General features: G+C 49.2%; 1 protein-coding gene across 3 annotated transcripts in view; it reads right to left on the reverse strand.

The window, feature by feature from the left end:
* UNC13C (unc-13 homolog C) overlaps positions 1-24,060 on the reverse strand; it is a 101,208-nt gene that overhangs the window by 33,399 nt on the left and 43,749 nt on the right. For all 3 annotated transcript variants that reach the window (XM_055002180.1, XM_055002178.1, XM_055002179.1), the window contains 8 exons: positions 22,179-22,398; positions 19,667-19,894; positions 17,804-17,945; positions 8,420-8,589; positions 6,798-6,913; positions 5,998-6,161; positions 3,181-3,331; positions 101-169 (listed from right to left, as the gene is read on the reverse strand). In XM_055002180.1, the coding sequence (XP_054858155.1) occupies positions 101-169; positions 3,181-3,331; positions 5,998-6,161; positions 6,798-6,913; positions 8,420-8,589; positions 17,804-17,945; positions 19,667-19,894; positions 22,179-22,398 (1,260 nt within the window). The remainder of the gene's footprint in view (positions 1-100; positions 170-3,180; positions 3,332-5,997; positions 6,162-6,797; positions 6,914-8,419; positions 8,590-17,803; positions 17,946-19,666; positions 19,895-22,178; positions 22,399-24,060) is intronic.

Below are 24,060 nucleotides of genomic sequence, written 5' to 3' on the forward strand. Positions count from 1 at the left end.
CGCGGGTCTCACTGCAATGCTGAAAGCCAGAACCCTGAGTCAGTCAGTCGGCTGGTGAGTCATTTGCCCCAAGTGAGGCTGGGGCAAGAGCGGCACGTACCCTGTATTTGGAAAGGTCTATCCTCAGGGAATTGTGAAGCTGATCCAACAGTTTTATGAACTTTTCTCTCTGCAAGGGGGGAAAAAAAACCAGAAATGTCTGTGAGTGAGAGAGAGAGACAGCCAGCCAGCCAGCCAGCCAGCCTCCTTCCGCTTGGAGTACCAGTCGATAACCTCATTCGTCAACCTTGTTTCCCTCACATCAATTGCTGGCACCTGAAATGGAAAGATGTTTTTTTAAAAAAGCCATCATTTTAAGTCCTCCAAAGGTGCAGTTTGAGAATTAGAAGATCTTTATACAAATTCTTGTTCTTCCTCATAGCTGAACTGGGGTGACCTTTCTCCTCCACAGGCTGCAGGGTGTGGCTCGTCTCTCCCAGGCACTTCTGTGCTCTCGTGACAGCCGGGGTGTGTGAAGGGGGCAGGCTTATTGCGTTGTGTACAAGGAACAGTATTTAACCTAGACAGCTTTGCCAGTTTTCAAGACACGGTGAAGGAAAAAGTGCCAGAACCCATCCAAAGTCGGGCCCAGGCCCAAAGGGGCTCCCAGAAGGCTTCCCTCGACTAAAGGCAGAGCGCGCTGGCTGAGGTGGCCAGGGGCCAGCGGGGGTCTGGTTCTCCTGAGACTGAGCGAAGCAGACCTACAGCAGGACCAAGGCCTGGACCTGTCCACCTCCCTCAGGTTTCCCCTCTGCATTCACTGGAAACATCTATCCCCCTCCCTCTTTCTCAGACTAATCCAGGAAGCATATTGACATGCTGAAAACCCTTGCAATACCCCAGAGCAAGAGCTGTGCTCCACTACGATGAATCGAAATAGCACAGCACACTCGGTACAAGCTGTGAGGTTCATCAGAGTTCTTCATCAGGCTGGATGTTTAAAAAAAACAAGGAGGGGAGTGGGGAGAGAACAATGGTGCTTGCTTATTTTTTAATTGATTCCCTGCTTTTCTCCCTTGTGATGACCCAAAGCAGCTTATTACATCAATCTTCCCTCCACCTTATCCTCACAACCACAACATCAGGCAGATTAGTCTGAGAGCTTGTGGCAGACTCAGGGTCACCAGGTGAGCTTCCATGCTACAGCAAGGATTCGAACCCAGCAGTCTCAGGCCCTAGTCCAACATATGAACCGCTGTACTGCACCAGCCCGCCCAGGCTGAACGCCATAGGACAGCGTGGGGTGAAGCCAGCTGAAAGTGCCCCTTGGCACTTGAGAAGATCAAAGGCAGAGGCCCCAAAGGCAGGCATAGCTGGAGGGAGAGCTGTATTGCTCCACCTCTCCCTTCCCTCTGCCTGTTCTCCAGCCATTCCAGCTGTGGCCCTTTGGTTGCTAGAATCCAAGGGCAATTCTGCCTTGGAATGGCTCTCCCAGTTTGCCTGCAGCTGCCTTTTCATCCTCAAAACTAGAGCAAAATAACAGGTTCTTGGGCAATTCTGGGATTGTAGGGCAGGAAAGAAGGGGCTTAACATTCCCCCCCCCCCGCCCCAGGCTGGCATTCTGCAGGTGCTTTTGCTGAAGACCCCTTCCCAAGCCTTTCAGTCCACCTTGCGGGCAGGGGGAGTTTTGTGGATGCAGAAAAAAGTGTGCGCCAGCCCCTCAAGCCAAAGGCTGGCAGGAGGCACTTTAAAAGCTTTTAAGCACAGTGCTGTTTGCAGAGGCAGTTCCAGTTCCTTCTGGGACCCATCTGGTAGCGCCTTTATATCCAGCTGTTGAACCACAAATTGGATCGGTGTTTGCGTCAAAGGTAAATTGGCATTAACTTCAGAGAGAGACCAGCATCTATGTAAGATAAAGCATATGGGAGCAAAGAACAGAAAACACAGGCAAAGACGGGGAACGGTGAGTCTCCAAAGCTGTTCCAAACCTTCTACTCGAAGGAGAGTTTGAATACTGCACAACACACACGTGAACGACTCTCGGCAACTGTATGATAAACCTACAAATACATTTAAGCAACCTGCAGGCAGAGCCAAGAGCTGCTTAAGCGCTTCTTGGAGCGTCCCCACTCCCACCCCAGCAACAGAGCAGCTTGCCGTTCAAAGACAAGCTTACATAACACAAACCAGCTGATCACAAAAAACCACCAGGAGATACATTGTGTGTCTGATATGATTTTGTGTCTAGTCTGGGCCAGGGAATTCAGCCACTGACTTGGAGAGGGGTGCAAGCCAAAGAACAGAGTTTCTATTCAAATGCACTTTGCAATCCCATCCCTTGGCTGGGCAGCCAGAAAGCATCTTGGTGCAGCAGCGCATAAACAGCAGGGCCGATTCCAGATGGCCCTCCCCATCCCGAAACATCGCACGTCGTCGTGTGGAAAACGTGAAATATCGCGTTTTCTCACGCGAGTTTTGTGCGAGGTCACGCAAAACTCGCACGAGAAAACACGCTATTTCGCGTTTTCCACACGATGACGCACGATGTTTCGGGATGGGGAGGGCCGTCTGGAATCGGCCCAGGAGCCACCTCTGGCAGTTCCCACTCAGTGATACACACAGAGGCACTTTCAGCAGCCCCAGAGCTTCCACAGGGCAGTTTCTTCATACGTCCCTTACCTTGGCTGCCACCTGAGAGCTTATAAAAAAGGAACCAGCAACTGCTCGATCAGCACTGCTCAGTTAATATCATAATGATCTAGAGCCACAGTTTAAGAGCTCTGTACTGTAGCGGTCTAACAATTACCAATTCAAAAAGGGAAAAAGCCTAGAAAAGCCCTGAAAGATGGGGTGGGGGGGGTGGGGGGTGGCAGCCACAGGGGGCAGGCAGGTAAGGAAAAGGTCACCAACAGGGGCAGGACCTTCAAAAATGTGCCTCTTCCCATCCACATTCTGTGCAAAGACACTCTGACTGCAATCTTTCCAAAAAGACTGGATCAAACCAGGTTTGAGGAAGACCACAGCAAAGCAGGGGGAAACCTTAAAAATAGGCAATTGGAGGACAATGTCGCACAGATGCTCCAAAGAAACCTGCTCCAGTTTTGTTTCCTAACTGGAGCAAAAGTTCCATGTGGAAGTCACCTCTGTTGAGAACCTGTGGAAATGTCACTGGGAGTAGCAGCATCAGGAAAAAGTACTTGCCCCAAAGTTGGTAGCAGCAAATCGATCGGAGGCTGATACATTTGTTGTGGCTGTTGTGTGGGCGTAAAAAGCATTGATGTTGGCCAGCAGAGTGCTCATGACGGCAGGGACTCCGGGGCACATGTATTTTGAAGACAGGCAGGAGAAATGCCTACAATACAAACCGGATGGATGGCTGTTAACAGGCAGAGTAACCCTGGCCCCAATCCTCAAAGCAAAATCTGCCACGATGAGCAAAAGGACAGTATGAACACAGCACGACATAACAGAATTTTAACCCTGAATCTACAAATACCTCTGTTGTGGAAAGAGGTGGGAGTATGTGTCGTTTCCCATGAACAAGAGGTCCCTTCCAAGGATCCCTCCCTTCCCATACACTGAGCATAAAATGACCACCTCCTCCCAGACTGTCCAACCCACCAGTAAACACCTGCCTTTCAAGTCCTGCTTTCTACGCCCCCTTCAAAGGTGAGGTGGGCACAAGAGACAGGTCATTTTGTGTGGTGGCACCATGCCTTTGGAATGCCCTGGCACCTACCTTACTTTCTTTTAGGTGCCAGGCTAAAACACACATTTTTATCCATGCTTTTAATTAGGGGGGTTTATTTTACCAGCTTTTTAATGGTCTGCTTCCGTTCTATGGATCATTCTTACGCTACTTATGTCCAAGGGCTTGCTTAGAAACATTGTAAATAAATAAAATTCACAAAACATTCCAAACAAATTCATTTTAAATCTCTTTAATTTTAATAAATATATGCCCCATAAAACTTTAGCTGCATTTGCTTAGATCATGTCCATTACACAAGTCCTGGGAAATTCAACAATTTAACAGTGGAAGGCCAGAAATTCCATTCTGAATACAGAACTCTATGAAGTTGGCCAGTTCCCCTTTGGAATTTCAAGTGCAACAGGACATGAATGTTATTGTTCCTAATTAAACAAAACAATTAATTAATTGCTTTGGAACTACATGCCGCTGTAAATGTATTTATGCTATTTATGAGGACTGGAATGTCACAAAAGCCAAAAATCCGACAACCCCCAAAGAGTTGGGAATCCCTGGTCTAACCAGCTCCCCCACCCCCCGCCCCCACACCATTGCTTCCAATGAGACGGAAGCGAAATCTCTGCTTGCTCCTCACCTGGCCCTGCTGGGCAAAGAGGAGCTCATGCTATTGCATCCTGATGTCTGAGCAGAGAAAAAGCAGAACACGGCTGTCAATCCCAAGACCACGAAAACGCAGAGAGAACCCACAGGGGAAGGGGATTTCAGACCCTCACTGGCTGGCCAGCCTGATTGATGCCAGTCACTCTCCCTCAGCCTAATGCTGAAAACAAATTGAAATTCAACCCAGACAAGATGGAAGTGATGCTCATTGGGAAGAGAGATCTTGAAGGACATTGTACTCCCCACTTTCTGTGGAGTTTGTCTGACCCTTGCAGAATCGATTAACCAGAGGTTATTCTGGATCCGGTGCTACTCCTAGAAAAGCAAGTTAAGGCAGACGCAAAAAATGCTTTCTACAACCTCACTCTAGCCTGGAAGATGGCTTCCTACCTCGACATGGCTGATCTGGCCACCTGGATCCATGCTATGGTAACATTAAGGCTCGACTATTGTAGTGCACTATACATAGGTCTCCCAGCTAAGTTAACTAGGAGACTTGAGTTGGTGCAAAACGCTACAGCTCAGATGTTATCAGAAGCAAGAATATCACTCCCATCCTGCAGTCACGCCATTCACCACCTATCAGTTACCGTGCTCAGTTCATGCTACTGACTATCACATCCAAGCTCTTCTGGCATACCTACGAGACTGCCTCCCTCCCTATGTTCCTCCATGACAGCTTTGCTCATCTGAACAGTGACTACTGCAGGTGCCGCCCTGCACATGGGTGAAATCAACAGCTGCTCGTACACGTGCATTCTCTGTGGGGGCCCCTACCACGTGGAACAGCCTGCCTGGGAAAGTAAGGAGAGCCCCACTCTCCTGGCTTTCCACAAATGATGCAAAACTCAATTATTCAAAAGGGCTTTTTACTCAGAGAGGGATATATTGTAGGCGGTGGTCTCAAAGAGGTGCTTCACTAACAAGTTAGGGACCACAGACATCACCGCTATGTTGCCTTACGTCCTATCTGTTGCTTTAAGTATGATCCTACTGGCTAGTTCTAGGTTGTCTAATGTCAGTCCTAGAATTGCTTATGTTCTGTTTCAGCACTTCTTCAACTCTGTATTGGAGTCTTGCTAATGCAATGTCGTAGACTTGTATTTATTTACCCTGCACCCTTTCAAATACTGTGCACGCCCATCATCACCATTTTCATTGTCTTTCAACTGTGGCGTTAGCCCCAAGTGCCCTCTAGCACACAAGAGGCATGAATGACTGTGACAAAACCCCAAGATTCAATACAGCTGCACAGAGCCACCCAGTGCATCTGGGTTCTTGGACCCTTGGAGCATACATGAGAATAACACTCGATCCTCCATGTCACAATGTTCTGCCACAATGGCCCAAGCAGACCCAAGGCTCTGACGGCCAGGACATGGCCCAGGATGCCGAGCTCCTGGCTCTCATCTCCCACAATCCTCCTCTCATCTATGCACCTGTCTGACCATTTGCATCTCACCATTCCTCCAAGGAGCTCATGTATGATTCTCCCCTCTTCCATATGGTCCTCACAGCAACCCAGTGAGGCTGAGAGGGGCCCAAGGTCACCGAGTTAGTTTCAATGCTGAGTGGAGATTTGAACCCAGGTCTCCCCAGGCCTCGTCTAATCTAGATACCACACTAGGTTTCCATCAGCCACTTACGTCATGGCTTGATATATGAATTCAATTCCATAACGCATTGCAAATTCATCAACGATTTCCTGGGCAGTAGCATCAAAGTAGACCTTCCAGGCGTCGTCTCCTTTGACTTCTGGGATCTGTACAACCCCGTTGGATTTCACTTCAGTCAAGTAATGGAAGAGGCTCTGAAAGGAACACACGTTTCACCTTAACTGGAAATTTCAACCTCCAAGAGCCACTGGCCAAGTCTGATCTGCATCATGCTCATGTACTCCCCTGGCTGACTTCTCTTACGACAAACATGGAACAAACTGCAGCCAGCAACACCCCCACCATAAGACAACCCCAGCCCCAGGCCCCCCTTCGGATAAGGCTTTCCTGGCACCAGCAGGCCCAGCTCCAGCCCCAGAGCAAACGGCTCCCAAACTGCAGGTGTCTTGGTTAATGGGCTCTGCCGTTTGTCCTGGCCACACTCAGCCTGGAGTGGGACTCAAGTCAGCCCTTTACAGGTCAGGACATTTCCTGTTGCGAGAGACCTCAGAAAACTCCCTCAGCCCAGCATTTTGAAAACCATCTCCACAGCGGGCTTTTTCTCCCACCCCAACACGCCCCAGCTCTTCTCTGCCACAACAGACTCTCCTCCATCTTCTGTCCGCCCTGACCAGCTGGCAGCCCCGCCGCTGGCACAACAACCTCTGCTTTGCCTGGAGCCCTCTCGGGGAAAGAGGAATGGGTAGTCTGTCTGAGAAGAACTCTGAGATTCCCTGGAGTTTTAAGTTAGCTACCCTCTCTCCGTGATCAACCTTGCTTTCCCAACATACCTCATGTAGACAGGCGTATTGTGCATGGTAGGGAGCCACCTTCTCCTCCCCTTTGATTTCAACATTGAGTTTCAACCGAACGGCACCAGACACAGCAGATTTATCTGTGCGCTTGTCTAGGGGGAAAATAACACATTGACTATTGCCAAGAATAGATTCTCAGCAGCTGAGAAAAGCAACCTACCTATTCAGAGACCATTTCTTGTGTTCCTGGAAGAATCTTAGCTTTTCTCAAGAGAGTGCAAAAGAGTGCAACAGATACTCCCCCCCCCCCCCCCCGCCATTCAGAAGTTCTCTGTGTGGCCCAGTTATGCTGATTTGGACCCTGGGTCTCTCAAGGTCAGTCTTGCCTCCCGCAGCGGTCAGAGAAGTATCTTTCCCATCCCATCCCCCCCCCCACCTGAGCCTTTGAACAGGAATTGAACCTGGGACCTTCTGCATGCCAGGCAGGAGCTCCACCGCTGAGCCACAGCCCTCCCCCTCCAGCTGCCCCAGTCACTTTAGTGGATAGAGAAGAGGTGCCACGCAAAGGCACGTGTGCATGGACAGCCTCCCTCCCTCCACCAAAACTAACGAGGCAGCACTTGCCGGTCAGGAGAGCCCCCTCACCTCACCCCCCACAGAGTGGCTGGAGGGTGCCAGTTGGACTTTGACCCAGAGCTGGTTCAAGGAACACGGCCAGCCCAAAGATACAAGCATCTGGAGAGACTCTGTTCCTGGCATCTCAGGCTCAGTTTCTGTGTCTTTCTGCAAACGGGCATTTGGGCACCATCAGGCCAGATAGCCAGGCATCACTGACAGCACAGCAGGAACCCAGCACAACCTCTGGCATGCCCACCCACCCCCTTGAGGATTGCCCACCACCTCTCTCTCTTTCCCTAAGGCAGCAGACCAAAGTGGTACCGTCTACCCAGCTTTTAACCAAGGGCTTGCATCTTTTTAAAAAATTATCTATCTGACTGTTGGCTGCTCAGTGTTTCTTTCCTGCTGTTTTGATGCTCACTTTTAATGGCTCATTTCGTTTTGTTAAATACTTTTAGTTCTGAGCTGCCTCCAGCTGGTCTCTGGAAAGGTGGCATATAAATGTTCTCAGTAAATGAATATGGGAAAGCCGCTTGAGAAAAGAGCAAGTCAGACTTACAGGAGCAGCCTGGCAGGGTGCTTCAACTTGCGCTCCTTCTTGCCCCACGCAAGAAGGCCTTGCCAAGCACTCCCAGCAGCCAGTCCCAAGGTAGCCATTATCACTAGAGACCAGGGAGCAGCAGCTGGACTGGGACAGCACCCCCTCTTTGAGAGGCGAGACAAGCGGCCTGCTGGACCCCCACTCCTGACACCAACGGGAGGTGAACTGGAGCATCCTGCATAGCCCAGAACAGCAAGAGGGTATCTGGCATGGGGCAGACACACAACGTCTCCTGCTTTGGGAGGAGGCAGCTTTGCCTGAAGTCCCTATGTCAAAAGGGGAAGCAGCAAAGGCCTCTCAAGATCAGCTCGGGGGGACGGGCGGGTTGCAGGAAAGCTGAGCTGCCAGATTTGCAGAAACAACTCAGAAGTTAAAACAAGGAGTGCCCTTTTCAAGGGAGATGCTTCATGATGTGGAATTGAAAAAGTGAGTTACGTACCAAGGTTATACCAGACGTCCATCTCGCCACTGAGGGTTCTCACTTCAATAATGGTTTGCCCCAAAAAGTCATCCGATTCCTTTTTGAAATGTTGCTTCACACGAGACTTTATATCGTCGTCTTCATCCCACACTCTCACTTTGATTCTGTCCGTGGAGTTATGGCACTCGCTGAAAACGACACACAATGGAAGAGGCTGGGCCTCAGGACGCTGCAGCCTCCGGGGCAGGAGGACAGAGTCCCATCAGGCCAACAGTGTCAGGTGCCCCAAGCTTTAGCTGCATTGTATTGTCGAAGGCTTTCACGGCCGGAGAACGATGGTTGTTGTGGGTTTTCCAGGCTGTACAGCCCGGAAAACCCACAACCACCATCATTTAGCTGCATTATTTGGCCTGGAATGGCAAAGCCAGCCTGGAAGAAAAACCTCCCGCATTTTAAACTCTGTCTTTCCTACCAGGGGCCCAAGGCTGTACTCATGATTGGCTATGCCCCGTTTTATCTTGGCAACGTCTTTCCTTGATAGGCAGGTTAAGCAGACAGCAAAGAACTGGCCAGTGAGTCCCATTGGAGCCCATGGTATACCTCACAGGATTCTTGTGCAGATAAAAAGGAGGAGAGGAGAACAGTGTAAGATGCTATGGGCCTCCAATGGGGAGGGAGGTGGGATACAAATGAAATAAATAAATTTATGGAGCCTGGTAGCAGTGAGAAAAAATGCTCGGACAAGTGACCTAGGCCCTGATCTGGATGCTCGAGGCCAGCCCAGTCTCGGAAACTCAGCAACATCAGCCTGGTCTATTACGTGGATGGGAGACCACAAAAGAAGACCCAGATCACTACACCGAGACAGACAATGGCAAACCACCTCTGTTGGCCTCTTGCCTTGAAAACTCCATGAGGAGTTGCCATCTGTCAGCTATCACTTGGTGGCCCTCCACACCCAGTGACCTGGGAACAGAACTCAGAGCTCATGAAGTGATCCTATGCACCTCTGCAAAGAGAAAATGAAGGACTTCTTCTGGGAGGACGTGGTTAGGCAGGGGTGTCCAATCGCCTGTTCAAAAGCAACTGCCACAAAGCCACAGCTACGCCCTTGTATCGTACCTCTTTGTTTTCTTACATTTCGAAATCTGAACAGCCAGTTCCAGGCTCTGATCTCTTCCAGTCGAAACGGCAGGTCTCTGTTGATTCACAGCAAGCGTTTCCTGTCTGCAGCAAATCAAGGCCAGGGCACCAGCAAAACCTGGCACTTGGGACGCTAATCTGATCCTTCCTGCTACTAAAGGTTGATTTTCTCCTCTAGCCTGGCTGTCCAGCTGCTTAGATGATCCAGTTTGGAACTTCAGAGCCTGATCCGGAAGTCATGAAGCTGATTCTCCCAGTGACTGCACAGGTGTCTGTGCGCTGAGGAGGAGCTTGGCAGCTAACAGGGGCTCCCCTTCCTCACAATGGATTCAGACAACCACCAGCAGGTTCATGGCTCAAATCTGCCCACCAGAGGTGGCTTCGCCACTGCTGCACAAGCCACAGCCTCCCTGGGCTGTACTCCCACGCACCTCTGCCTTCAATGAAGCTCCACTGGCATCAGCCACAATGGCTTCTGGGGAACCATGCCTATGACTGGGCTATGAATCTGAGAAACCAGAATATTCCTATCTGTGCAACCTAAGAAGCTGAGCAGACATGATGGCTGCAGTGCAGTGGGTTCAAATCATACCCTTGCCGGATTCTTAAACAGAGAAGTGGAAGAGAGGACTTAAAACAGCAGGATCCTATCCCCACCTGACATTTCAGCACTCTCTCTACTAACACCACCCCCTTGATATTGCTTCAGCCCTTGCCTCGTTCTGGAATTCGGCATGACTTGCCTTCCGACTCGGGGTCACGCTGTTGGCCCAGCCATGTGGGCATATAACCTGTTTCAGAGTGCTTGTAGGAGGAGCTCGGGAAATGCCACAAGTTGGCCGTTCCTACAAGTCCTCAGGCAAAGGATGGGATTCCATGTCAAGAAGCACGCTGGTCTGGGAAAAACCAGGCCAGACTGACTGCCACCCTTGGCAAGGTAGCTGCTCCACCCACGAAGGGTTCTCACCATCACTGGAAGAGCCCAGTCTCATGACGCATTTATAAACTATCCCTCAGTAGAACAGGCTTCCTCGGGAGGTGGTGGGCTCTTCTTTGGAGGTTTTTAAGCAGAGGCTAGAGGGCCATCTGACAGCAATGCTGATTCTGTGAACCTGCTGGGCAGATCACAAGAGGAAGGGCAGGAAGGGTTACACCAGTGCTTAGTTCTCATGGTCCCTTCTTACATGCCTGGGGGTAATGCCAATCACCACCTTGGGGTCAGGTTGCAATTTTCCCAAGGCCAGTTTGACTAGGGATCCTGGCAGTGTCTTGTCATCTTCTGGGCATGGAGCAGGGGTCACTGGATGTGTGTGAAAGGGGGGAGGTAGTTGTGAATTTCCTGCATTGTGCAGGGGGGTTGGACTAGATGACCCTGGAGGTCCCTTCCCACCCTAGGATTCCATGATTCTAAGTGGGCCCAAAGCTGTGTGCACGTAACAAACAGCCAGGCCTGGTGTTGCCAAAGGCACACTTCACTCACTGGCTTCCAGCCCAATTTGAGTCTCAGGGAGAATGGAGAGGGCGGAGGCCGATGGTGGAGAGAGGCATAAGCCACCCTCTCCAGCTGGTTCTCTCTCTCTCTCTCTCTCTCTCTCTCTCTCCCCCTCTCCGTGCAGATGTTTCCCACTTCCCTCCCTTGATGCGACGAGGTTCCCAGCCCAAGGACCTCACGGCTTATAAAGGATGCGACTCCTCTGAGATCAAGCGTTATTACTTTCCCCCCATGGGAGAGCAAGAGTATTTTTACAAAATCAATCCTTCCCCATTATGAATAATTGAAGCAGCAAGGAAATGCAGATTTTGATGGCGGCTTGAAATCGCTTCCACGAAGCTGCAGGATGCCAGCAGAGGCGGCTTCAGCCAGACGGGCAGCAGTGGCTGGGGGAAAGGCACGGGAGGGTTTAATGGCAGAGATTCAGGAGGTCATCCCCTTCCAAAACAATAACCCACCTGCTGCCATCTTGTAGAGGCCCACATCTGGATGAGTCCCTGGCTTCAGGCTAGCCCAAGAAGGCTGCACTCAATGGCAGGGCCCAGCTGTCCAGCCCTACAGCTCCCTCCAATTGTCCTGATCTTGGTCCATTTGCCCCGCTGCCTCTTGGAGGCCAGATACACACAGCCCTTCCTAAAAGAGGCCACTCCCCAATGACTCCCAGTCCATCGTGTGACCTGCCTGCTTTCCCAAGCCAGCTTGTGGCCTGCCTGCTTTCTGGTACTGGCTTGGTCTGCGGGGTTGAATGCATCTCCCATCTGTCAGCAAGCATTGCGGGACAAGGGTAAGCTGCAGCCCCAACTAAGGAGGGCAGGGGCAAGGTGTGTGTGTGTGTGTGTGTTACTGGCTGTGCCTTTGCGCCTGACCTCCTTACATTACAAGGTTTTGTAGCAAGGTATGGAGGGGCTGTTCACAAAGGGAGGCTTTCCACAGAACAAGCTGCCCCCAGCATTCTTGGGCAGACCTCACCAGGACACAGCCTTTCTATCCCTCACTGAAGTGCCAGGGTTACCAGCCACCAAAGCAAAGCCCCACTGGGCCTCCCTGAACAGCCAGTCCCATCAGTGTGCAGGACAGCCTTGCAGGCTCCTGACACTTGGCACACCAGGAAAACTGCAGCATAATCTTCTGGCCTACCAGACATCTCCCCATGCACAACTGCAACAGCGCACTAGTCGAGAGAGGGGTTTCTTTCCTAGGAACATTAGCCGAGACTTGCTGCACAGATGCAAAATACCTGGTACAAGAGACATACTCGGTGTTCTTGAGCTGCAGGCTACAGTGGTATGGCACAAGCAGGACATGGCTACCGGCACAACAACTGAGGCAGGCTTGCAAGAGGAACTGATTCATCACCCTTTGGGTGGCAGGAGTCACTTGGGAGCCCACTTTCCTCTTACAGCCCCAGCACTGCCCCACTCAAAGAAAATGAGCGAAACATGGCCACTTGGCTGAGCCACCTTGAGACATACACTCTCAGCCTAACCTCACAGGGTTGTTGTGAGTGAGGACAAAATGGCAGATTGCGCCCTGTGCCATTTGGAGTCGAGTGGCAAACCAGGCTTGCCTCAGCCAATCAGGGGCGATTACTATTGCCAAGGAACCTTCCCTCATCATCCTGCTGAATGTCAACGTCATAAGAGGGAGAGGAGAAATGCACAGAGGAGGGTGCCCAGCCAAGGGTTCTGAAAAACATCCCCGAGCGAGGCCTTCCCTTTTCCTGCTCTTGAGATTGGTAAGAACCTATTGACTGGAATCTTCTTAAACTCTGCTTTTAAAACAGTATTTTGGATATTTCGGATCTTGCTTTCCAAAAGCCACTGCTTTGAAAGAGGCAACATGACTAAAGGCCATGATATGTGGAGAGGTCATTTCAATGCTGTTGCCAAACACCTGCACTGTGGCAGATTCAGGGTTTTAACCACCAACTCACCCCAATCAAGCAGAAAGGGTGTGTTCAAAGCACCACAAAACGGCTCCTCTTCTTTTAATGGAGGACCAAACAAGCATCAGTTGGGGTTAGGGTCATGCTGCCTGGTTATTTTAGCAATACGGTCTTGCTTCATCCTGCGAATAAGTCCACGTCATTTGCTGAAGTGACACACCCTTGCATCACATGTGGTTCTGACTGCCATGAGCCAGAGGGGCACCCCGGGGGCTGTAAGCAGAGCACGAGATGCTGCGCCGTCTGTGGGCCCACGGGGCTTCCCCCTCAGCCCCGCCATTCTGTTGCTGTCTGCTTAGGATATGCGTTGTATACTCTTATCCAGAAGCTACAAGAAACACACACTGCAGTGCTCTGAATCTGACAAGGCCTAGATAGTCTGGGACACCTGCTCTGTGGGGAGAGATTCTTGCGCTGAAGAAGACCATACTCTCACTTGCTCTTCCTAATGGGTGGGTGTTACTAGTAGCTGAATGTTACTGTTTTTATCTTTTCCATATTTTGAATTGTAAGCTGCTTGGAACGTTTCAACAGAAAGGTGTTATATAAATATATCGCATAACTAAACTCTGGATGCATTGATCAATTATAATTTATCTTCTCATTTACTTCTCAATTCTGCAGTGAATCTACTGTCAAGTTCTTCAGTATGCCTTCAGGAGACCGCAGGCTGCTCTCTCCCCACTCAGCTGCAAAGTTTCGACAGTGTGCTTTCTTCTCTCTTGACAAGAGGCTCACTGTCTGCTCTTCCCACCCGTGTGCTGCATTTGACAAGACCTATTAACCCACCAACCAAGTCACAACCAGTGCTCCAAATGGCACCTTCTCTACCTGTCCGCCATTCTGCTAGAAGGGCCACATGTCTGTTCATTCAACACTGGAATGCTATGGATTAGGTGTTTTTAATGATGTGTATATTTGTACTCTGTTATCCACCCTGAGCCTGCGAAAGCGGGGAGGGCGGAATATAAATCCAATAAATTAAATTAAATTAAAATTAGATGAGAGCAGGCAAACAAACAGAGGTTCAAGCCAAACAAGAGGCCTCATGGGCTGGAAACATGGCTGATCTGGGAGCGTGCATGTGTGTGTGGGCTGGGGGTGGGTGGGCACGAGAGCCAGTTTTGTAGCAGAATGTCTTGCTCACTGTTGTCCTTCTAGGGCAAGGAGAAGATGCTGATGTTCTTTCTTCCTCTGTTTGCTGCTGGAGTTCCACTGTAGCTTTCTATTATTATTAAATTGTTTGAACTGTGCTGAAAGCTACTATGTGGATCTTTTTTTTTTGAATGAAAGGGTGGGATATAAAAGTTGGTTGCCTTGTTTTAAAAATAGAACCCAGGTTGTTTTTAAGTTGAAAACATGCTCTGGGGAGGTAGGTGTATCACGTGGGGGCACAGCCAGCTTCTGCTGCAGAAGGAAAAGCTGGTTTCTGCGAGATGTCATGCTCAGCGTGAACAAGCTGCAGGGAGCCCCCCCCCCGCCCCGCCCCCCCCGCAACGTTCCCCCTCTCACAGTGACGCCGCCATCAGCCATGCACACCCTACACTGGCCATCAAGGATGTGCCAATTAGACCCAAATGAATGTGGTGGCAAAAACACTCATTCATGGACTTCAACAGCTTCACTGTGTGTGCTATTTGAGTTAATTAACATTTATTTGCTTATTTTGGAGAGAACAGCCGGCACACACAGAAGCAGTTTATTGATGCCAGATGGCAAGCTACAGCCAGCCAGCCAGCCAGCCAAAATAGGCATCCAGAGTCAGCAGAAATCAGCCATCAAGCTAGACTCTAAATAAAATATTCCAGTTTATAAATGTGTCGCTCTGAAGCTCACGTATTGTGGGACGTTGCCAAACTAAGCTCGAGCCCTGGAAGTGCAAGAGAGAGACCTGAGCATCCCGAGGCGAACGGAGCCGATTCACAGATGACTGATTCCAAGGCAAACGGCGTGAACGTGAAGCTCCCAACTGATCTCCTTCCAGGTTGCCCAGGATGGGTTTAGACTTCAGGCCCCAAAGCACTGGCAGAAGAAGGTCACCCCACACTTGCCAGTCCGCCAGGTGCTTCGGAGGTTCAGAAGGGAGCAACTCCCATGACAGCCCCCGCCCTTCAAAAGGGCCAAGGACAGTGGGACTCCAGGGGAGAGGGCACTTTGCTTCTGTGGCACGTGGGCAGGCAAAGGAGCCCTGGCCTGACAGCTTGAGACTCTGCCAGGGCAGCTGCAGCTTTCAGAGCTGTTTGACTGCCAGCCAAAAAGGAGGCAAGGCGTGGGAGCTAGTAGGGAAAACACAAGTTCAGAAATCATTTGCATTTACACTGAGTAGAGAGACATGTTGAAATATCTCTGGCGGCTTCTATCCCTTCCTTACTTAAATTTTCTAGATTGACAGCCCCTAGCATAAAGGGGGGGGGGAAGGGAACGTGTGTATGTGAAGACAGCTGCCATAGAGAGGTGACCCAGGTTCAGCGTAGGCCCCACTTCAAGTTGACTGGTTTCCTCAGGCAGCCCAGGAAGGAGAGCTTGGCTTGGGGGTTCACGTTACTGTGCCATTAACAATTGTCCAGAAGAAAGAATTCTGCTGGATGCAGCTTTTCCCTTCACTGCAGCACTCCCCTGGGTGCCTTGGGCTGTGAGGCAAAGCAGTGGTATGTGCACAGCCCCCAACTGAGACAGGAGCTACCCAGCAGCAGAAATGCCACACAAAACAAGTAATGCATGACCCAGCCAGCTAGTCAGGACCCAGAGACTCTGCAGAACACCCCACCCAGAGCCAGCAGCGGTCTTCTCAGTTCCAGCCTGCATTCCAGAAAATCTGTTTCATAGCTCGAGAAAGAGCTTTTCTCATTGGAGGCCACACAGCCAGTGCCTAGTAAACCACACAGCCTAGACTCCTTTCTCTGACCTCAACATGGGCACAGACTCAAGAAGTTCATAAGTGGACAGGGAAAGCTGTCTGAACCCAACCTGAGTTCCTGCCATGCGAGCCTCCACTGGGTGTTTCTCAGACGACCATACCCAAGTGCTCTTCCCTTCTCTCAACCAACCTGACTGGACAAGTAACTTCGCTTATCCCTCCTCCGCATAATGCAGAAGCCCTGTTTCTTGCTCAGAATCCCAGGCATGCTTGGGCAAGAGTCTTCCCCTCCAGAAGACCACCTCCATGGTCCAGCCGGCTGCACTGCACACTGCAACTCCCAGCATCAGGCCGTGCCTGCAAAGAAGAGGCTATCAATACAGCCTTCCAAGGAGGGCAGCTTGTGCCAAACCACGTCCTCATCTCCATGGCTCCCTTCTGAGCGAGCTTCAAAAGGGTGTTCTGCAGAGTGAGGAAAATCCACCTGCAGCCCTGATGCCCATCTAGGGCTCACTCCCGTGAGGGCGCCTGCTGGCAAAGACGACACCATGCCACGAGGCAAGATTAGCCTGGTTGTGAAGCGGACCAAAGCCCCTGAGCCTTGGAACCGCCCGGAGGGAACTGCACTGGCAGGGCTCATTGCAACCCAGGAGATTCGACAAGGGCAAATATTGCACGGAAAAAACAGACAGACACAAACAGAGATCCACAAGTGACTGCCAAACAACGCCGCAATGGAGCTAAGGAAAACACAGATTCTGCCCCACCAAATTCGTTTTGCTGAAAGCAGGCTGCAACTGAACCCTTCCTTGCGGCTTTTTCTGGGCATCCATTCCACCTTGCTCCTCTTCATTGCACCCTGGTGCCTCTTCCTTTCTCAGGATGTGATTTCAGGGTCCTCTTCCCCACCAACTTCCCAGCCCTCAGCCTCTCCAACGCTCCTGCCTCTGCCCCACGCCAGCTGTGACAAGGGCAGAAGATGGCCGGTTTGTTTGCAGAGGCCTCAGATGAGCTCCTCTGAGACCCGTCCGAGTGCTCACTGCTCACAACCACCCACCTACTGAACATAAGATGATCCCAAGCACCGCCTGGACCTTTGCCCCTCACTCATATCTTAAAAACACGTCAGTTCTAAATGCAGATGCATGTCTCCAGCCGATTTAGTCAACTGATCTGTAAGCTGATGAAAAGCCCACAAACAACTCATTCAGGATTATGGGTCTCCTGCCTCCTCAGGACAGCAAAACCTTTCTCCCCGATATGGCCTGATGTGCCTGGAAGGATATCTTTTTATTAAAAACAGTTTAAATTCTAATTTTGGTCTGCAATCCCATCAAGGACTTTAAGAGTTCTCCCTGCAGCAAGAGTTAATATATTTCTGTTTTTATTACTGCATATATGAAAATTATGAGCAAGAAAGAAATACAGAGTATCTAGTAAATACATACAACTAAATCAATCAATCGATCAGACATGTACTCACAATTCCAAGGGATCAGTAACTGGAAAATATTAATCACACCTTTGAAACTGCAAAGCTTGCCTAACACTGGACTGGCCACGAGTACCCACTCATTTTACAAAATATTTAAATCTGTAGAAAGGGAAAAATCCAGTGCCGAAAAGATTTCTGCCCTGCATCTCTGGAAGAGATTGGCCTGGTGGCACCCAGCGAGCTTTGTGGTGAAACAAGGTCTGGAATCCAGGTCAGCCCACTGGTAATCCAGCACTGGAACCACTTCACTCCACTGGCTCTCTCACACAGACTTCCCACCCACTCAAATGTTAATTTTCCAATTCAAATAAAGACAAATAGTCAGGTTAAGAAACTGAAATTTAAGTTGACAGACAACTCTGGGCTGTTTATGAGGCATCGACTATTTAAGTAAAAGCAGTGAATAAGCCAAGTGGAGAATGTACATGATACTCATTAGCAGAAAGCAAAAACTTTGAAGAAGTACTCACAAATAAAATTTTTCATCCCATGTTGGATTCAGGTTTCCAAAGATAGTCTTTGTCCTCTTCTTGGTTTTGCCCACTTGTACAGTCACATAGGGATCGCTGGAGCCCGTTTTGTCCTTTGCTTGCAAACCCTGGGCACAAACCACTGTGAGGAAAGACAAAGACACCTTTACTTCTTAGGCAGGATCAGGGAAGGCACCTGACACTGGGAGGCCCTGGAGCCTGTGCCCAGCATTCACTCTCTGCAGCATCGCAAGGAATACTGGTCCATAGCTCCAGCTCCAACCCCACCCCACTCCCGACTCCACCGACATGGTTTCCCAATGGCTTGTCAGAGAGGGAAACGAGTTCTAGCTGACTCTGAACCAATGGTAGAAGCCTCTGAGCCAAGATGAGGAGCCAGAGTGCTTGGCGTTCAATGACAATTTAGGCACAGGGGGGGGGGGCGGTGTCAGAAACATGGCAGAAGGGGGGAAATCAACGGGTCACTGTGATACCTAGACACAGAATTCTACAGGAAGGACTGTGAGGGACATGTTGTGGGCGGTGGATGTAGAGTGAGACAAGCCAGAAAACATCAGGGGAATTAACTCCCCCATGGAATTGCTATGGGTGGAAATACTGGACCCTATGGTTTCCTTGCGCTGACCTGGATGATCCAAGAGACCCAATTTCATTAGATCTCAGAAGCTAAGCAGGGTCAGCCCTGGTAAGTATTTGGAAAAGACACCGGCAAGGAAGGTCAGCGTTGCTACACAGAAGCAGGCAATGGTAAGCCACCTCTGGGTGTTTCTTGCCTTGAAAACCTGCAGGGTTACTGTAAGTCGACTGCGACTTGATGGCACAAAAAAGAAACAGGTTCCTTAAAAGTGTGTGTGTGTGTGGGGGGGGTGTACGCTCACCCCTCAATCAAACCCTTGAGACTGATACACTCCCCTCAGCATGGGCCACCTGGTCATGACTGGTTCCTGTACTTTCCCCAGAGTAAAGTGGGCATGCATGAGATAACTACTGGATCAAGAACCATACAACATTATCAATATTTGAATGTATGACATTCAGACAATTGTGTACGCTTTTATTTTTAGGAATTTGGAAGCCTTTCAAAGAAGCTTATGTGCTAACCCTAACCCTGCTATTATGGGGGGGGGGGGGTTGCATTATTTCCCTTTTTAAATTCTATAATAGAAAAAGAATTAACAAATGTGCAGAATAACGACAGCATTCTACAAGCCAAATGGAGCACTCAAGCAGAAATGTGCCTGCATCTACCCTTTAACTCTGTTAAATTAGATACTGAACATCTCCTGAAGACTCATTTTTTGCTGACTGTTCATTATCTGATATCTGTATTTGTTATCTATAAACTTTGATTTCAATGACATTTGAAAATATTTAATAGTACTGCAATGTTTGCATGTTTACGTGGAATGATGCTCAGTATTTTAAATCACTGGGGTAGTTGAGAGCATACACGGTTTCACAGACACACTGAAATTTTTAAAGAATGTAAAATTTCATATTCAAAAGAAAAACCTGAATGGCATTCAAAAATTAATCAGGAAAATAGGGAATTCTAGTAAACTACCCATTTTTTCCTGCTTCAGCGAGGCCTGCTCCTTCCCTGCCTGCCACTGAGATCAAGCAGTCTGTCCTCCTTTCCTTTCACCCGAAACACACACAGAAAACCCCCGTTTCTGCTGCCATGGGACCTGCACACATCATACAAAGATGGCCAGAACACAAGACTCCAAAAGGATAAGGAGGCTGTGATTATAGTGAATTTTCCAAGTCTTAGTGAGAAAGGTGGACTATAAATAACATCAATAAAAACAACGTTCCAACTAAAATCACAAATCCCCTCACCTGTGATGGCGATTTTTGCTGACCACTTAGATGTCCCATCCAAGACACTTTGTTTGGCTGCCTTTGAGTGCTGCACAAAATCTTCCTTGGGGATCAGGAACATTTCCCGGATCAATTCAAACACTTCCGGTCTGTTTCGCTCTCTGATCTTCATTTGTTCCCTCATTGCTGTAATAATATTCTGGGTTTTATCTTCAGCACCATGCTTTGAACTCTTTTCTGCTGCCCCTGAGAACAGATTATGGTAAAAAGTTGCATTTGTGAATGGCTTACTGTATAAATAAATCATATATATTTTGGTGGTTACGGAAGACGTTGAAATCTGGAAAAATAAGTTCTGGATTCTAAGGTCAAATCCTTCCATGAAGACCACAGCATGAACCAAGGCTTGTAGCAACTAACATGTACAAATGCCATTCTTTGTACATGCCACAGAACCTATTAGCTTCCAGAAAGAATACCCAGTGTAGGTATGGAGTCTGACTGATCCTTCTACATTCCAAAACAATATTTTGGTTTGGCTGTTGTGGGTTTTCCGGGCTGTATTGCCGTGGTCTTGGCATTGTAGTTCCTGACGTTTCGCCAGCAGCTGTGGCTGGCATCTTCAGAGGTGTAGCACCAAAAGACAGAGATCTCTCAATGTCTCTGTCTTTTGGTGCTACACCTCTGAAGATGCCAGCCACAGCTGCTGGCGAAACGTCAGGAACTACAATGCCAAGACCACGGCAATACAGCCCGGAAAACCCACAACAGCCATCGTTCTCCGGCCGTGAAAGCCTTCGACAATATTTTGGTTTAACTGGATTTTTGCCAGAATAAGCAGTTTTCTCAATCCTAATGATATTCGAGATCATTCTTCCTAGACTATTCCTAGAAAAACACCAATATGTACCAAGGGATCTTGTTACCCGCACAACGTGATCAGTCTTGCTAATGAAATCCTCCCAGTATAGCCTCTTCCCTGTCTGGGACTGATATTAAGACATAAGCCAGAAATTCTGATGGAAGCCAAGGGTTTATGAAAAGGAAAAACAATCACCTTGCATGGCAATTCCCAACGGCCTGGTGGCAGCTCAGAGAGCATTAACTAGCCAACGCTGGCCACGGCACCATCAGAATGACCACCTGGCAGTACCGTTCCCTTGTGCCAAGGGCAAGGTGCAGCCGTATGATTCCTAAGAGCGCCACCGCAATAAATAACCACACACATCAGTGGAACGTGATTAACTTGGGCTCAAAACTATGTGAAGTCCTACACCCCTTGAAGCGTATTTATTATAGCTCAAAGCTTCTTCTGGTCTTGTTAGCCCATCTGATTAAATTCATTTTGTATTCTTAAATAAAATGGAAGATAAAGCATTTCTCCCCGTGAAGCTGAGAAACAAGCAAGTTCCAGAAGAGGCAGCCCAATTAACGAGACTAGCGGGAGGGCAGCCCAAAGAACACAGCGCAGAGGAACGCGGAGCTTGCACAGTGCAGTTCAAGGCCCCAGTCTGCTCCAGCTCAGCCATCTCCACTGCTTTGTGCTGAAGCTGAAATCTCAGGTGAGACTGTCTTGGCCCAGCACCGTGGCTGTTGTCTCCTGCCCTTTTTAGTGGGTCCATTATTCTCTTACATCTATAAATGAGCAATTCATGTGTTACGTATTTGTCAATTTGCAACATATGTATTGAGTTTCAGTAATTATGAGAGACCCTGGAAGGTGCTCGTTACCTGAAAACTGAGGAGGGGGGGGGGGAGGGGCAGAAATCACACACATACACGATGTCCAAAGAACCCAACCTGCGGCTGTAGCAGGAACAAGTTGCCCCTCCTTTTCTGCGGGGGCGGTGCGGGGAGAGACATGGCTTAGTGGTAGAGCACCTGCTTTGCGTGCAGAAGGACAAAGATTCAATCCCTAGCATCTCCAATTAAAGCAAGATAACAACAACATTCAATTTATATACCACCCTCCAGGACAACTTAACGTTCACTCAGAGCAGTTTACAAAGTGTGTTGTTATTATCCTCATGACAATCACCCTGTGAGGTGGGTGGAGCAGAAAGAGATCTGAGAGAGCTGTGACTAGCCCAAGGTCACCCAGCTGGCTTCAAGCGGAGGAGTAGGGAATCAAGCCCGGCTCTCCAGAGTAGATCCTGTTGCTCTCAACCACTACGCCAAACTGGCTCAAACATGGGCAAGATCTCCACTTGAGATCCTGAAGACTCCGCACCATCAGAAGAGACACTACTGACCTCGGTGGACTGATGGTCTGACACGTAGTGGAAGGCAGCACCATGCGTGTTCATGACTGACCAGCTAGCACCTACCTGTCACGGACCCACTCCCTGAAACCTGCTCCAGGCCCCACCTATTCCCAGAGAGCTACAGGAGAGGCCCACTCCCCAAAGCCCGCCCCCCCGCCCCCCGGGCAGACTAAGATAGCTATGTTCCATTTAGCTAGGTATGGCACTGGGAAAGGGGCGCTGCCCATGATTCCGGAGCAAGCCAAAGGCGTGTGCCAAATACTTACTCTGCAAGCAATCAGCATTGAGGAGGTCTTGGCACTTCTCGTGGCATCTGACCCCACATTCCGTGCACCTCATTCCTTGCCTGGCAATGCCCCAAAGGAGACCTTCACATTCATAGCAATAGGTGGGGGCGGTGGCTGTCCACACTTCGAAATAATGTGGGGTGGTGGAGGACATGGGGTAAATGAGAGCCTGCAGGGTCTTCTTGAGGACGTGCATTTTCTGTTGGGTGGGACACAACACGTTCAGAGAGAAGGTGAAGCCGAGAGAGCAATTCACAGCCTGAACCATCCCTTCGGGCGGGATCAAACTTCTGCTACGAAGCTTTTAATGGAATTCACAAAACAGGAGCCTTTGTGCAAGCTGCCCGTTCATCAGCCGCCACTGCAGGGAGAGGAGGAAGCCGAGAGGCTGGAACGGAGCGCAGACGGGAACGTTTCGGAGAGAGTTGTGCGGCATATCCAATATTCACTCGAGTAAGAAACACTGACCCAATCCTTAACGATTAAGGTAAGATTGACAGGCATGTGGAAGTAATTTTTCAGGATTTTCTCCTTTTCCCACATCACTGAAACATAATTCTGAAGTATCTTATACAGAAGCATATGTTGAGGGTACTGGAGAGATCCAGCCAGACACTTCTGATAGCTTATTTCCTGCTTCGATTGGACTTGGAATGGTGAAGAGAGCCTCAGATAGCATGATGTACAAGTTCAAGTGAAATGTCACACACATGGTGATATTTCAATTATGTTACATATTTTTAATGCAACAACGGAAGCTAGTAGAAATCAATACATAAAGCCTCACTGGAAATAAGGAAACGGTTCCCCATTCTCCAGACAGCCAGGCAACTGAACAACTGCAAAAAACTTCCCTGTGGACCCAGAGAGAGAGAGAGAGAGCAAGCGCCGCTTTGGAGCTCATCGACACCGGAGGGGTCATCACTGGTGGCCTCTGGGGCCACTCCTCTCTGCTGCCTTACCAGAATGTCAGCGTCATCACAGAGCATGATTTTTAACATGTGTCTAGCCTGCCTTCCTTATTAACCTGGGCAGCTGATAATAATGCTCTAGAAACTTGTGGCTGCAACTGCCCACACACCATCTGTTGCTTCAAAAAAAAAAACCACACGTCAGACACAGGCCTTTGGAAACAGAAAGGGGCCTGCTGAACACACGCAACGTGAAGAAGGGCTGGACCTTCAGGGCAAGAAAACTCACATAAGGAATCTCTCGCCAGTGATGTCTGAGGGAAGCTGCCAAGGGTATGGATTTGCCTCTCTCTCTCGATCACGTTTTTCATCCCAGCTTCCTCCAAGGAACTCAGAGCAGCATGCATGGCTCTCTCCTCTCCATTTTATCCATACAACAACCCTGTCAGGTAGGAATTACCACGGCGTGGGTAACATCACGTCTTCCCAGAGGGGAACATAGTTGGCACAGCCATCAAAGTTGGCGAAAGGCATTTTAAGCAACAGATTTTATTTCAGCTGAATCAAAAACCCCAAATGGCACACCTGATATTTAAAGGAGAATAGGATTAATACTATCTTGGTGGTCTGTTAACTTGTCCCCTTCCCCAACATAATTAGCTTCCATCTACCAACCCTCATCACCAAACACCTGGTTCAGAACATCTACAACCACATCTGGGTTAGAAGAGAAAGGGAAGAAGTGACATGACATCCTGATATCATGGCATGATCTCTGACCAGAAGGAGTGACTACTTCCAGCAGCAAGACGATGCTATTTTATTATTTTTAAAAAGCAGCACTAATCAGGGGAAATGGTGTAAAATGAAGAACAACAGGTAGCAAGCTATATAAAAGGAAGAAACAGTCATTTGTGTTTGGAGAGGAAAATTTCAAATTCCTTTCCTGC

This window comes from Eublepharis macularius, chromosome 18, assembly GCF_028583425.1.
Source record: "Eublepharis macularius isolate TG4126 chromosome 18, MPM_Emac_v1.0, whole genome shotgun sequence".
In the NCBI taxonomy this organism is placed as follows: Eukaryota; Metazoa; Chordata; class Lepidosauria; order Squamata; family Eublepharidae; genus Eublepharis; species Eublepharis macularius.